At 29.0% G+C, this 16,823-nt stretch overlaps 3 protein-coding genes across 3 annotated transcripts in view; all 3 read right to left on the bottom strand.

Annotated features, from left to right (window-relative positions):
- Window positions 1-3,201: 3,201 nt before the first annotated feature.
- On the bottom strand, window positions 3,202-4,882 carry LOC108760337 (putative odorant receptor 92a). The gene is made up of 6 exons (XM_018506221.1): window positions 4,833-4,882; window positions 4,609-4,722; window positions 4,292-4,382; window positions 3,590-3,735; window positions 3,348-3,480; window positions 3,202-3,255 (listed from the first exon to the last, which is right to left on the bottom strand). The coding sequence occupies exons 1-6, from the start codon at window positions 4,880-4,882 to the stop codon at window positions 3,202-3,204; spliced, it is 588 nt and encodes a 195-aa protein (XP_018361723.1).
- A 3,959-nt stretch (window positions 4,883-8,841) lies between these two features.
- On the bottom strand, window positions 8,842-11,124 carry LOC108760333 (odorant receptor 4). Its single transcript, XM_018506217.1, has 6 exons — window positions 10,970-11,124; window positions 10,737-10,850; window positions 10,286-10,376; window positions 9,870-10,015; window positions 8,978-9,110; window positions 8,842-8,895 (listed from the first exon to the last, which is right to left on the bottom strand). The coding sequence occupies exons 1-6, from the start codon at window positions 11,122-11,124 to the stop codon at window positions 8,842-8,844; spliced, it is 693 nt and encodes a 230-aa protein (XP_018361719.1).
- Window positions 11,125-11,689: 565 nt separating this feature from the next.
- LOC108760194 (uncharacterized) overlaps window positions 11,690-16,823 on the bottom strand; it is a 6,640-nt gene continuing 1,506 nt past the window's right edge. The window contains exons 3-4 of the mRNA XM_018505995.1: window positions 11,937-12,054; window positions 11,690-11,730 (exon numbers count right to left, since the gene is read on the bottom strand). Of these exons, the coding sequence (XP_018361497.1) occupies window positions 11,690-11,730; window positions 11,937-12,054 (159 nt within the window). The remainder of the gene's footprint in view (window positions 11,731-11,936; window positions 12,055-16,823) is intronic.

The following is a 16,823-nucleotide window of genomic DNA, read 5'->3' as shown; positions in this document are numbered from 1 at the left end:
GAGCCACTCACAGTGCTTGAGACTACAAAGCTCCTAAGCACCGGTCGCTGTCATTGGGTGCATTCAGCAGAAAAGAGCGCTACTAGAGCGCTCGCTGTTATTGGTGTATTCTTCCAGATCTAAAATTCTAATTGGATGATTTAAAAGAATACACCAATAACAGCGAGCGCTCTAGTAGCGCTCTTTTCTGCTGAATGCACCCAATAATATCATTCCAACTCGCTGCAGTGCTACGTATACGTAAGATCTGTTCTTTTTCGAAGAATTCTGAAATAGTGCAATAAGTTAGAGTAAGGCAGTTGTAGTTTGGACTCATCTGATTGGTCTATATTTTAGGATCTAGTGGAATATTCCAATCAAATGAAAAAGCTCACTAAGCGATCAGTAAACAGTTGTTGTTCTGGAATGCATACTTCTCTGCTATAGTCTGATTTAATTGTAATAAGTAAAATGGCATATTCAATAGAGCACTGAATAAAAATCCTTGGCTTGCTGTCCATGATGTAGTTGGATATGCAAAATTGTGGCCGAGGGGTTTATATTACATTTAAAAAAGCGTATACAAAATATTGGAAACGCGCGATTCATTACAGGTTTAATTATTTAAATCATGAGGTAATATCATTCATTTTAATTAACGAATTAAATAATACATAATGAAACATTTGTAATATTTTGTAAAATTTATAGGAATTTGGATGACAACGACGAAGTCGTGTTTATAGCTATGTATTTCAAAGAAATGTTAGATTTAAATTTTAATCCACATAAGAAAAATCGAAGAGATGTACATTTTAAATAATAAGCTGTATTCTATGCTTTAAAAACACAAAAGCACTGCTTTAAAAACAATTCACTGCTTAAAAACAACAATTCACTGCTTCAAAAACGACAATTCACTACTTTAAAAATAATTCACTGCTTTAAAAACAATTCACTGTTTTAAAAACAATTCACTGCTTAAAGAACAATTTACTACTTCAAAAACAATTCACTGCTTTAAAAATACAAATTTACTGCTAATGCAAAGAATTTGTATGTTTAAAATAATGTATTGTTGTTTTTAAGGCAGTGAATTGTTTTTAAAACAGTGAATTATTATTTTTAAAGCAGTGAATTGTTGTTTTGTTAGTGCTTCACTTATTTTAAATTTCGAAAAATAATATAGCCACATCGCGCATGCGCATCAAACTAAAGTACGGGTCTGTTGCTTTTTCTAAGTTCTGAACTGGAGTACATTAGTACTATATAGGCCTGTTCTTTTTGGCTGAACTTTTGCACCAGTTCATCTTTCTTCCTCTACTTTCCTTCCGGATAGAAAAGGAAAAAAGATGAACTGGTGCAAAAGTTCAGCCAAAAAGAACAGGCCTCATGTTAGCCCGGATCGTCATATGGGCAACAGCGCTTTGACACAGAGCTCTGATTGGTGAAAAGCCGGTTGTGGGGGTAAAATTTACCTTCATCGTCCGTTTTTTACCAATCAGCGTTCGGTGTCAAAGCCCTGTTGCCTGTATGAGGATCCGGGCTTAAGACCCCAGACACAAGCTTTTGCATAACGCATAGTGCATAAGAGAATCAACCAATCGAAATTCTTCTTTTCCATGGAATGGGAGGAAAGGAAAGATTTTGATTAGTTGATTCGTTTATGCACTATACATTATGCTTTACCCCGGATCTACAATAGGGTTTTAAGCCTTAGGCTGGAGTCCCATGAGGTGTATTTGCCGCGTATTGCGTAACTGCGTAACCAATCAATAATCAGTAAAACACGAAATCACAACAGCGGATCGCTTCTGATTGGTTACTCGGTTACGCGATACGCGGTAAATACACCTCATGGGACTCCAGCCTTAAGCTATAAGAAATGGGCGAATCACAGTCGCTTATTCTTCTCGGATTCGACTGTAATTGGTCAGTTTCTTACGGCATAAGGCATAAAACACCTATTGTAGATCCGGACTTATGCAAAAGCTTGTGTCTGGGGCTCTATTCTTGAAAAGAAACGTATACGAAAGTCTAGGGAAATACTATAGTATACGTAACGTATACTGTAGCATTTCCCTAGACTTTCGTATACGTTTCTTTTCAAGTATAGAGCTCCAGATTCTGTTCTCACTTCTCGTCTGCCGATGTGATCGGACGTGTTGCTGCGTTATCATTTTTGGAAAGTGTGATCGGCTTCAAACGTGCAATTGAGTTCATTACTCTTTTAGACTCTTGTTACTCACCGCATAAGTGGCATTTTCGATTCTGGCCGTATCGACGCTGTGTTAGAGTCGGGGCCATTCTCACAAGGAGAAAAAAAAGAAGAATAGAGCCCCAGATCTTACGTATGCGTAGCGCTGCAGAAAGTCGGATAGTCGGAATGACATATATCTTAACCTCTAAAATCTCGAATTTTAACGCTTAATATCTCGGTTCATGAGGCCGACCGTCGCATATTTTTGCCAGATTCTTTCATTTTGGGTGAAAACGCGTCGGATGAGTGTATTTTCATTAAGATTTTAGATGGGGTATGCTATTTTAAATAATTACCGATATACCTTTGCCATATACTAAATAAAATTTAATAAGAACTTTAATCTGCGATTTTCTCAAAGACTAGTTTATTTCTAGAAATAATTAAAAAATAAACAAATTTTTGGTATTTTTCGCACTTTTGAAACTTATTTATAAATATAAGTATTTAAAAAAGGATTGTAATAAGGTATTTATTGATCTTTTTATATACGGGCAAATGTAGAGTTCTAATATCTAGAACTCTAGGCAAATGTACTATTTATTAGGTATTTTTAATTTAAATTTTACGGACGAGATTAACATATCATAGTGATACTATAGACTGAATGAGTAGATAGATAAAATTAATGCTATTATTATATGTATTATCCATCTTGTATACAACTACAAAATATGTTCTATTCATATGTATGAACAGAATATATTTTGCAGTTTTATATAAGATGAATAATATCTATAAATAATATGTATTTTATAAAGTTACTTTTTGATGAAATATAATTGATTCTAATATCCAAAAGTCAACTGTCTTTTTCTATGTTTACAACATTACAGACAGCAATTTGGAAAGAAATGAAAGTGTTACATAATCGAATTAAACAGTTAAAATGCACTAAAATCGGGCATTTATTTTTTTGCACTTACCTACTTAATTTTAATATAATATTGTATATTTTTACGTCATTGTTGTGTGGAATATAGAACAGTGAAGTAAGATATCGATGCACTTGCTAGCTGTAATGTGAATTACATTTTGTTTTATTATATGTTACATATCTCACACGATATATTTTATATATTTTAATAATAAGTAATACATTTCTTACTGATGCAAAGCAATTTAGAGATGCTACAAACAATCCGCCGATATGCAAACCGAAAGCTTTATTGCCTATTTGTAATAGAAATAATATCATCTTTTGTACGTGTAATGGTGCTATATACCAACGAACATTATATCTATACAACAAATGACCAGATAATGAATGGATAATTCGAGAAATGTAGGAAAGATATATTGCTTTTTATTAGCAATAATTATTACAGTACATATTAAACTGTTTCTTACGCGGTGAAAAATATGTGATCATTGTGATCCGTAATTTCTTGTCCGGCATAGTTTGCTAGAAACATGTATAAAAGAGTGACAATTACAACTATGAAGTGCAATATGATTTCTTCTTTGTCGTTTACAACTGATATAGTCTGAAAAATCTAAAACAGCAACGAAATATTAATACACAATATTTGTTTTAATAACATTCATGTCAGTTACATTCTAAATTTCTGGCAGTGAAATCTCACTCCAAGAAAGTAAAAATACAACTGGAAAATACAATTGAAAAAGAGTGACAATTTTCACTTTTTTAAGAGTGAATTTTCACTTCAAAGGAGTAAAATCTCACTTTTTGTGGAGTGAGATTTTACTCCTTTGAAGTGAAAAATTACTTTAAAAGGAATGAAAATTGTAACTTTTTCTCAAGAAGTGAAATATTCTCACTTTTTTTTAAAGGTGGTTGTATTTTCACTCTCTTAGAGTGAGATTTCACTGCAAGAAATTTAAAGTGTAGTCGATAAGATGCAAATAAGAAAATGTCGGTTACAATAATTTTTTAGTTACATACAATCAAAGTTGGCCGAATAATTAGGTTTAGGTATATAAAAATATCATGTAAATTCGGTTTTTACAAATCAATTGATATTGAATCCGAATATTAAAACTTATAACATATTATTATTTATGTAGATCTAAGAATGAGCAAAAACTTACTCGACAGAGATTGAGACTTAAGTTAAGCACGCCAACCGCTATTAACGAGAAGAAAGATCCCTCAAAACAAGATATTAAAGATTTACACAACCTTCAAATATAAGAAAATATTGTTACATATATTATTGTGCGTGTATGTGGGCGTGCGTAAGCATTATCAAATAAATAATAAATGAAATTAATATGTTCAGAATAACATAAATAAACGAATTGGTGTCTAATAATATTTTTGCATGAATTTATACACTTTCCAATTCATGCAAATTGAGCACCAATTATTTGTCTTGAAATCTTGTCATTATCAAATAAATACCAACTCCATTGCTTTACGATGTACGTTCACGGCGTAAATTATCTCTTTATAAATCGTAATCTCTTTCTCGATTTTTTTTTGTGAATTATTAATTGTCATTGCTCGCTCAATCCGATAGCTGTACATGATATATTTGTTAGAATTATAATTTTCCTAAATTTATTTGATATATCAATATGATTTCGTTTCCAAACATTAGTTATTGTACTCTTGTATTTATTTTCTTACCTAGCAATTTTAAACATTCCGCAAGTATATTTAAGATATCCTATGAGCATCGTTCCTGTTGCTATCATTGCAGTTGCCCCTATACAAAGAGCTACATTCATGTGTATTAAAGATAAATAGAAATATTTTTTTTGGTCGATAAAATATTCCGCCATCATCAATTTCAAGTGATGTGATCGAGACTCATTCTTGGGTTTAATAATGTCGAGGATGCATGGCCACATTGACATAAAAATAGCAATAGATAAAGCAACGATTGTAATCACTAAAGATATGAAAAAAGTAGTCATATGAATAATTGGTTTTTTGAATATCGATTTGCTATACATTTCAAATTTACTGAGTTTGTGCTGCATGATATTTTTGCAGAAAAATAGTTGTATAGTTATCTTAAGTTTTTTGTCATTAATTTTTTTCTAATTTTGATAAATAAAATACGTTTTTAAGGAAGTATAATTATATATTTATGTATCTACTTTCAATTATTTTTTTAAATGTTTTATTTTGATAAAATGAGATAAGGATATATATCTTTATATAAATTAGTATAATAATTAGAGGAAAGGCCCCTATTATGAGATACCAAGTTTATTTTGGGTAAACGCTATAGTAGAAATCTATGGGTAGAATTAAAAAAAATAATAGGTCATTTTGAAGATAATTTAATAAGCTTTAAGATAATGTTATGTAAAATTTAATTCAAATTTTATTTTTTTTTTATAAATTCAAGAAATGTAAAAAGTGAGCAAATCACAAAGTCAAAAAATTGAGTTCGAATTTCTACCAAACGGAACGAGCACCTAATTCGGCGACTAGATATCTTTAAATGATATTAAAAAACAAACATTTTTACATCAAATTTATTAGAGCACCTAATTTTTTAAGGCAACTTTTCCCTTGTGAGCCGACTGTTCGACTGATACCTAATTTCTGTATATAATTCTGTATATGATATATATTTTCGAATTATTTTGGTCGTTCCTTGGAGCACCTAATTAGCACCTAATTCTAGTATTTGTATTTGTTTTGTTTGTTTACGCAGTAATTATCAATTTTTTTTATTGGAGGGGGCTAACTTAATGTTAAGCTAGTCCCCCCAAAAAAATGTTTTTTTCCTGCCAAACGGTTCGAGCACCTAATGTCGCACTTCAGCACCTAATTAGCACCTAATTAGCACTTAATTTTGGTATATGTTAGAATTCATTTTTCGCTGGTGGGGGGCTAACTTAACAGGGGTAATCTAATTTTTATAATTAAACAACTCAATATATCACGTATTTTTCTATTACGATCTTACTCTATCACCACATGAAGAATTTATTGCCAAATATTTACTTATTAAATAATAAACAAGGTTTAAAATCTCATCTCAACAAAACTTCAAGATCCAAAATCTTTTCTTGCAACGACTACAGAGTACAGACACGATCTAATAATGAATTTTCCACTAAATAGTTTTTAATCCAAGAGCAATAAATTCATGGTGGAACCAATAAATAGTGTTTATTAGTTTAGCGGAAATGCCGCTATCTCATATTAGGCGCCTATCTCATACTAGGGAGCTTTTCTCTATTAATCTTCACTACTAATTTAATTAAACTTTTTTATGATATTTAATGAAAATCGATAGCTGTTTTCTTACATATAATTTTAGCTGTATAACGTTCTGCGTTGCTCCCATATCTTTTCATAACATCAATTTCATTTTTGTCTTTTAGCTCATTACAAACATGCTTAAGTTGATCCAATAAATTTCTTACCTATTACGTCAACAGTATTTTATTTACAACGCTTCTTGTGAAATGGAAGAATGGTTGTTTGAAAAAAATTGTGTATATAGAAGTACATTCATTTATAGCGGATGTTTATTTAAACGCATGCAATAAAGATTTAACTTACGGTTTGACTATTAATCCAAAATGAATTGTATTTAATTACAAATGCAACGTAAAATAGTATGAAAGAGAATATTGTGATAACAAAATCGGACGTGCATTCTACGATCAAAAATTTTATAAGCTATAATAAACAATAAATAAATTGTATTAGAAAGAATTTTATGATTTAATAATAAGATATTTTTAAATTTATTATAATATATTGTATGTTTCAATAAAAATAACTATAATTATATCAAATTCTTTAATATAATCATTTGTATTATATCTTTTACAATCAAATATAATATATAATATAATCATATTTAATATAAAAATATTAAATATGTACTATAGCAGTTTGTTTAATATAATACAATTAAAAGTATTAACGTACCAGAAGTACAACAAAGCTCGTTAGAATACCAAAAAGTAAGAGCTGCTGAAATAAAACGAATTTTGATTGTTTATAGGGCCATAAGCCAATCATAAGCAGAAGAATTCGATTTAGACTAAAGTGCTGAATTCTTGAATGTCTCATCTCTCGTTAAACATCAACATGCGTTTAACTATGAAATGCTGGAAAAGTTCTGCATATTTTTTTCTTTCGATCGATTAAATTTCTTTCTGTTCGTCTAAATTTTAATGTCAATTGTATAACTTATTACAAATGCATAAACAGTGTAGCAAATGAAATTACAAAAAGACCGCATGCAATTTAGTATATTCGCTCGGGAAGAGATCAGTGATTAAGCGATCGATTTGACGTTGAAGAAAATTTAACGGATATTTATTTCTCACAGAAAAACTTTTACGAGATAACGTAAAATCGAAATTCGCGCAAGCGTAGTCACTTTTTCTTTTACTTGTACTTTTACATGCTTCATTCTATTTCGTGTTCTCGTTGGATATGTTTGTTTGTTGAGAGAAAATAGTTGATCGTTGGTTTGAGATGTTCACATGTCAATTACTGAAAATATTACCAGTAAGGTATACAATACTACAGATTCTAATTATATGATATAATACTAACTTCGCTCTTAACAAAAAATAAAACATTTATTATATCTGAGCCATAATATATTATTAGAAACATTATCTATTAGGTATCTCGTGGTTTCATTCATTTCTTAGAGTAAAATTTTAATGATATTTTTCTTTATTTAATATTATCGCAAATATTATATCCAGATATAATGTTATTTATTCGAGTTATTTATTGAATCAGCAATCTTTGATATTTTATCGCTTTTTATACATACCTATATGCGAAAAATACTTCATAATTAGTTCCATTGATATCATGTCGAATACAATCTTTTCTACATGTAGGGTGGAGTTGGCTAAATCATACCAACGGTTAAATCGTACCTCCATTGTATTTTCTAAACGAAACAATTTTTTTTAAAGATAGTGACACTGATGTGACGCTAGTAATATTAAAAACTATCATTTTTGTTTTGTCTTTAAGTCGTCTGTTTACGAGTGACATTCGAAATTGATTTTGTTCGGTGTCTGATCTAAGTTTTGGTACAATTTACCTAAGGTGTTATCAGTACAAGGTGGGTAATTGAATTATAGTGTTCTTCATGGTTATAATTGATATTTAAACTCTTTTCGAGTATAGCATCAAATTAACAAAATATTTATCATTTTGACGCTAAAGATGTTATTTTAATGTCAAAATAACAATAAGCAATGTCAGCTTGTTTGCTATATTAGAAGTACGATTTAAAAACTAGGTGATACAATTTAACGATCCGGTCTCCAAATCGTACCGAAAGCTACTTTGTTTAAAAATCTAATTTTAACAATAATGTAATGTTTATTTTCGTAAAAGTATCGTTTTGTTTTATTGTCAATGAATCAAAATTCAATGTAAGTACAGAAATATTCTGATCTCTTTAGTACTTTTGTTACAATTTTGTTTAAACGTTAGGATGTACGATATAGGCGACTTCCTCCTACGTAAATTAACTAATTATTTTCTCTCTGTTATGTAAGCAGCATTACGATTTAAAGAAAAAATTATAAACAATTAATAGAGACAGTAAAATCAGACATTTGTGTCTTTACTTACCTACTTAATTTTTATATACTATATTTAACTACATAGATGATGTATTTTCTCATTATTGCTGTGTAGAGTATATGACAGTGAAGTAAGATATCGATGCACTTGTTAACTGCAACAATATACTTTTTTTTATTTTGTTTATACGATGTATGTTACATTATATATGTTCTAATATGTAATATGGTTTTTACCGAAGCGAAGCATTTTAAGGATGCCTGAAATAATCCGCCGACATTTAAACTGAAAGTTTTGCTACTCCTTTGTAATAAAAATAGTATTAGTTTCTGTATGGATAACGGCGCTGTATACCAGCGAACATTATACCTATGGAAAATATAAATATACGAGGATGAATCAAATATAAACCGAATTTATTTTTGTACGTGCCGTGAGGTACGAAGAGGGGTGCGACTTCTAAGCATTATGGTACAGTTAGAGATGCCTGAAGGAAATCCCCCCCGTAGAGGACCCCACACTACCGCTCCTTTAGTCAGTACACGATGTCAGAGCAATTAAGAGGTACCCCTCGCCTGTTGTGCAATAGGTCATTATCAAGTTTCTTATGACAGAGGACGTAAAATCGTCCAAAATTTTGAAAAGACTCAAGGCACAGTTCGGGGACAACACTCTTAAGAAGATTCAAGTGTACGCATGGCACAAACAATTTTTAGAAGGACGAGAAGTAGTTGAAAATGAAGGTAACGTTCCTCTTTCTTTTGTAAAATTACTTTTTAGTGTAATAGAAATAATAATAGTAATGTGGGAAAATTAAAAATAATTAAAAGGATAATTTTCACAATTTGCTTAAAACAAAAATTAAATTTGAAGAAATGTAAAAAAATTACTTACATATAATTACATATAAAATTATGTATAATTGTGTACGAGCAATTTTTTTTACATTTTTCCAAACGTTTTTTTCTAAAACGAACAATGAGAAAATTATTTCTTTAATTATTTTTTATGTTTTAACATTACTATTATTATTTCCATTACACAGAAAAGTAATTTTACAAAAGAAAGAGGGATGTATGCTAGTGCTATAGTAGAAAGAACACTATACATATGTAAAAAGTTTCTTACGCAGTGGAAAAGACATGATTATTGTGATCCATGATTTCTTGTCCAGCATAGTTAGCTAAGAACATGTATAAAAGAATAACACCTACAATCGTAAAGTGTAATAAAAATTCTTCTTTGCTGTTACCAAATGTTACACTTTGAAAAATCTGAAACATTATGCTTCTTAAATGTTTTAGATAATTTGTAAGAAAGTTAGAAAATAAAATACGTATGTATTTTTCTTGTTTTTTTATAATTTTAGAATTAAGTTTTAATTCTTTCTTAAACGTTAAACTTTTCAATTACTTTTTATTCTTTCTTTATTATATATGTATTTTTTATTAAATTGATAGATCCTTTTAATAAAAATATTATAAAATATTACATTATTTATATTTATCTAAAATATATGTATACAAAGATGCGATAAGACTTACTCGGAATAAGTTTAAACTCAAGCAACATACACTAACTGCGATTAAAAACAAGAACGATCCCTCAAAGTTGGATATCAAAAATTCAGCATATCTTTAAAAAGTATTACTATTATGTATTGAAGACTTTAGGTAAAAGTATATTGTAATTTAACGTTGTGAAATATTATTGAATATCATTATTTAGTTTTTTAATGCTATTTTATTAATATATTGCAAAACACATATATTTAATTTAAACACATATTTAATCTATGCAATTTATTATTTATTGCAATTATGGTATAAAGAAAGTGAAACCTTATAACTTATTTTTATTGTATATTGAAATATTATACATATAATATAAAGATAATTATAAAAGCTTATTGTTTTCTATTAAAATATTTTAATAATACTGATAAATTTATATATCTATATGTATATATACATGTATTTTTGTGTAAGTACTAACTTCATAGCTTTACGATGGATATCGACAGCATAAATCATTGCCTTATAAATGGTAATTTCATTCTTCGTATTATTTTTAAAAATTTTATTTATCATTGCTCGTTCAATACGGTAACTATAAATAATAATTTTGCTATAACTGTAGAGTCTTTCTAGATTTATTTTAGACGAGAAATGATATTCTACTTATAAAACAGACGTCAATTTTGATATTTTATGTGTTCTTTTTCTTACCTGGCAATCTTAAACATTCCGCAGGCGTGTTTGAGGTATCCTATGAGCATCGTTCCTGTTGCTATATATGCAATTGCCCCTATACAAGTAGCTACGTTTATGTGCAGCAAAATGAGATAAAAATACTTTTCCTGATCGACAAAGTATTCAGTCATGATAGGAATTAGAGGACGTGGTCGAGATTCATTCATGGGTACAACGATATCGAGAATGCATGGCCACATTGGTACAAAAACACTAGCTAATGCACAGCACAATGTAATCTCTGAGCATATTTAAAAAAAGTAGTCACATTTTGCTGCATGCAAATGAATAATAAAATATCGACGCATTTTGACATATATAATATATTAATAATGATGTTGGAAATATGTTAAAATAATAAAAAAAATATAAAGAAAAAAATGAAAAAGTAATAATATTCCAGAAAAATATTCTTTATGTAAACCACTAACAGTTTTAAATTGTTTGGAAGATCAATTTTTTGTATATTTTATATGTTTAATTATCTTTTAAATGTCGAATATTCTAGCACAAAATTGCATGTTTATGCTTCTTTAATATTTTTTACTTGTCTGTTTAATAATAATAAAAGAAAGTAATTATATATATAGTGGCGTGCAAAAGTTTCAGGCAAGTTACATTTTGTATTTTAATTTATTAAAATTTATTAAAATTTATTAAAAAAAAACCTGATAAAATTTTAATCATTATCGGGTGTTAAAGTACAAGATATGGATAACGAAATCTTGTACTAACACCTGAAAATAATTAAAATTTTATTTTTAAAAAACTTTTGCACATCACTGTATTTTTTATTATATTTTATATTTTGATAAAAATACGACGTTTAATATACAAAAGCAGCGCAAAGATCTATATTATTTAATTTTTATATGAGATTGTAATTTAATTTTTATTACACGACACACACACATGTAAAGAAAATCATTAAATTTTATCTTACGTATGATTCTAATTGTATAATGTTTCGCGTTTAGTCCATACTTTTCTATGATGGCAATTTCATTTTCATCTTTTATTTCATTATAGATATGTTGTAGTTGCTCCAGTAAACACCTGACCTATTATATTAATAATATTTTATGTTGTGTGTTTCCCGTAAAGTGTGAGAAATATTCTATACATTTATAATGGATGAGTAAAAATCTAACTTACAGTTTGAGTGTTAATCCAAAACGAGTTATATTTAATTATAAATGAAATTAAAAATGATATGTAAGAAAAAATCTTAATGACAAGATTAAGTGTACATTCTGCAGTCAAAAATGTCATAAGCTACAATCAACAAATTTATTCAAATATCCTTATTAATAAAATTGGTCCTTTATTTGAATATCGATTTAGTTATTTGAATATTTATATATTTGAATAACAATTTGATTAATGTAAGTCTAAAATAATCAGTTGCTTTTTATGCATAATAATCTTGTAATTAAAATGCAATTAAAATTATATTGTAAAATAATATTATAATACAATATTACATATATAATATTAAATAGTAAATTGATATTAAATAATTAATTTTAAAGGTATAGTAATTTATTATCTAATAAGAGACAATTAAAAATATTGATATACCTGAACTATAATGCAGCTCGTCAAAATACCATAAAATAAAATTAATTGTAATTGAATGAGTTTTGATTGCTTGTAAGGCCATAAGCCAATGGCGAGTAGAAGAATTCGATTGAGGTCAAAATACTGGGTCTCAACAAAAATCATCTCTCGTTATAAGCATTGAGATACATCTGACTGTGAAAGAGACATCAAAGTGTATGTCTCGCGTATTCCCTCCTCCCAAACAATTGCATATTTTGAAACTTTTTTTATGTTAAATTCTAAATAGCGTATAATATAATATGTAACGCTATAATTTAATTTAGTACGTAATATAAAATACTGTCGTGGGATCACACACACGATACTTTAACAATTTTGCTGGGAGAAAAAGACGATCGATTTGATGTCGAATAGAATTCCGCAGCTGTTTATTTTACACTACAAATACATAAGGTGATGTCTTTGTCGAAGTCTACGCAAGCGCAACTTATTCGACTTCCAGCACGTTGCTTTATGTATTTCATTCCCGTGCGTGCACTCATAGGATGCGTTAGGTCTTTCGGAGGAACATTGGTCGAACTGTCTCAGAAGTGAGTGTGAGTTATATGTGAAATTATTACCGGTGAAATAAAAGAAATCGCGAAAAGTGTTAAAAATATTACAAAGCTTATTGAATATATTACATCTAATTGTAAGTAAAAAGTTCTGTATTCTTTGTTAGTGTTAGTATTAAAGTCTTCACTTCTTCATGCACATTAAGCTATCTTTCATAACTTTTCTACCTTAATGAATTGGCATTTGTTTTTAATTATCCAACAGAAAGTGATGCAAATATATTTATCAGTTTTCAGTAAATGAATGACTATGTTTCATATGTTTCGCAGTGTATACGATCATAAATTAATTTGGTCTATCTAGAGAAGTAGTAATCCTAGCTTACGTATATCAATATATATCAACCGTTAATTTATTAATAATTTACTATATAAATATATCGTTGTTTTCAATACTTACACATTTTCTTAAAATTAACATTCTTTACAATTCCATTAAAATTAACCAATCAATTCAATGTTAAAAATGTATGGCCAAAATAAATATAAAGTTAAAGCCAATGCGCTAAATATGACCATTATTGAAGACCGCACGGAAAAAAAAAAATGTTTCTGGCTACAGCTAATTCTGATTAGCTGAAATTGCATTAACTACTATAGCTATGAAATTTGCTAATACATACAGAGGATTTGCTGCTGTAGCTAATATAAAGACGTGATAGCGAAGTATGCATGTCTGTTACAGATCAATTTATTTAGCAATATGAAGTTAGTTGTCATAGTTGTCGGATATGTCTGTATAAAAGAAAAGTGTCTCTACCACAGCTAAATATGGTTTGCTGAAACTGTACTTGCTATCAAATTGTCTGCTACACAGAAAACGTTTGCTGCAATGATTAATAGATCGACATAATCGCAAAATGCTTGTCTGTTACAATGATAATATTTAGGCCTCACAGCTAATGAAAATTAGACCTCGCAGACACGATGTTAGATGTCCATATAATGTTACTGAATTAGCTACCAAACCTAATTTTTAGCTGTGGCAGCTAATCTTCTTTTTCCGTTTAAAATTATTTTACTTGATAAGTGCATTTATTATAGACTCACTAATTAGCTTACAAATATAGTGTAACAAAAGCAATATCTCACATAATAATATGAACGTGTAAATTTCGCATAACTACCGTACTTTTCCACTGCGGATTTCAGTCAGCTCGTTAAATATGCTGGTCCAACAAATATTTTACCTGTCGTTTTAATAAAATTTGATGTCGTTTTTCTTTTCTAAACTCAGGAGAAATTATATTGTATATTGAAATCTATATTTTGAAAACGTTTGTTTGTATGTAAGTATACAATAGATAGTATGTAATAATTGTTTAACTTTTTACGTTCTCTTTTTTCGATTTGTCGATTAAATATTCTATAGCTTTGTATTTTTTTAATTTGAATGTATTTGAATTGCTTAATTTATTTTAAATGTAATGCAAAAATAAATGAAATATTATCATGGGATCGACATAACAATTTACACCTTTATTCCAGAAGGGATGTATGGTTAAGCGATCAATTTGATTATGGCAATAAAGTAACAGATGTTTGTTTTCCATAAAGAAATACTTCATAAAGGGACTTGTGCGACAGTGGATCGCGCAGGTGCGGTCTGATTCTTTTTAACACAACGTATTGTAACGTACTTCATATATATATATACATATATATATATATATATATATTATATACACAGGATGTCCCAAACTTTTTGACATACCGCTTTTGGGTAGATAGAGCAGACCGAACTGAATCGAAAAGTCCTTTACTATTTTACAATTTTCGCAATTTCTTTTCTACAGTTACTCAATGAAGCAGAATAGTTAAAATCGATGCACAAAACAACTTTAAGATATCTTTAAGAATTCTTTAGTAATAAACATCTTTATGATATTTTATAAAAAAACTCTGATAGATATCTTAAAGTTCTTTTATGCGTCTGTTTCCGCTTATTCAACAATTTCTAAAAATTAATATCTCGTTAAATATTGCGAAAATTACAAAATAATAGAATTTTTCAACTTAGTTTAGTCCAGTCTATTTGCCTACAAGCGATGTGTCAAAAAGTTTTACACACACGCACACACACATTTTAGTGCATACTGTTATAAGTGATTCTTGAAAAAGTTGCTCAATTTGAAACCTCAATAGTTATATATATAATATAACTATTGATGTTTCAAATTGAGCAACTTTTTCAAGAATCACTTATAACAGTATGCACTAAAATGTGTGTGTGCGTGTGTGTAAAACTTTTTGACACATCGCTTGTAGGCAAATAGACTGGACTAAACTAAGTTGAAAAATTCTATTATTTTGTAATTTTCGCAATATTTAACGAGATATTAATTTTTAGAAATTGTTGAATAAGCGGAAACAGACGCATAAAAGAACTTTAAGATATCTATCAGAGTTTTTTTATTATATATATATATATATATATAAAGGAAGACCGGGATGCCAAAAACTTGTCAGACAACAAAATAGGTGATAAGCAAAATTTACTCACCGACTTCATTTTCTTAAAAATCGCTATGAATAATATATGCCTGTACGTGGTGCAAATCATTTTATACAACAAATTAATATTATATCAGCAATCTATAATCAAAAGAAGAAATTTTTCTACCATGTCCTGTTTGAGTTACAAACATTTTGACAATCCCGTACTAAAGTCACTAGATCTATAAAATACCGCAAACTCGCATTCATTTTGACGCGTAACGCGGCCATTTCAAATTAGTGGATTTGTATATACGTACTTTAGTTGAGAAAATGAATCCGTCGAGTTTGTAAATCAATGGTTTTGAATTGTAATTAGTTTATTTATAAACAAAAGAATATGTACGAATGTTTAATTTATGTGTTTTTTAGTTTAATACGGATTTATTTGCTGTAGAAGTTCAATGCATAAAAGTGCACAAAGGATACATACAAGTACAGTTTAGAACTGTTCACGGAACACGAAAATATAATACACATCACATGTATGACCACCGCAAGAGCTTGAGTATTTTTAAAAAATCATTCGGTCGGGGCAAACGTGTTTTTACCTCGGTCCGGGTTATCTCAGTATTTTTTTAAAGTGACTGATTGCACTCGTGGATTTAGTTACACATAGATTTTACTGTACTCAATGTGTACAATGAAATAGTATACTATGTGCACTTCGGCCATTTTGACGCATCAGTTCTGAAATCAATTGCGGTACTTTATAGATCTAGTGACTTTATCCCGTACAATTAACCTCCGTCTCCCCTACTAGTAAATATATCGCATACAATAATTTCTTATTGGGAACATCTTTGTTTTATATACTACATTGCGTCTGCGTTTTTTAAATTCTATTTTCTAAGTTCCTGCATATTTATTTACAAACATAAACATAAACAAGCTTACATCGACACGATTTTCTCTTATAATATAGCGATGTGAGAATGTAGATGGAATAATAGCCGAGCAACACAAAAACAATGTGTTTGAAATAATATTTTTTTTACGGAACAATTAATGATAATTGTATGCTACACTGAGAAAAATGTCCGTTCAAAAAGTAACAAATAGATATTTCCGATTGATTTTGATCGGATTTATAAGACTATCCGATCAAATTATAGGACTATCCGATAAATTTGATCGGATAGTTCCAAAGACATAGA

Source organism: Trachymyrmex cornetzi, unplaced genomic scaffold (genome assembly GCF_001594075.2).
Source record: "Trachymyrmex cornetzi isolate Tcor2-1 unplaced genomic scaffold, Tcor1.1 scaffold223, whole genome shotgun sequence".
NCBI classification, from domain to species: Eukaryota; Metazoa; Arthropoda; class Insecta; order Hymenoptera; family Formicidae; genus Trachymyrmex; species Trachymyrmex cornetzi.
The sequence above is the reverse complement of the archived record's forward strand: the minus strand, read 5'-3'. Positions and strand labels throughout refer to the sequence as shown.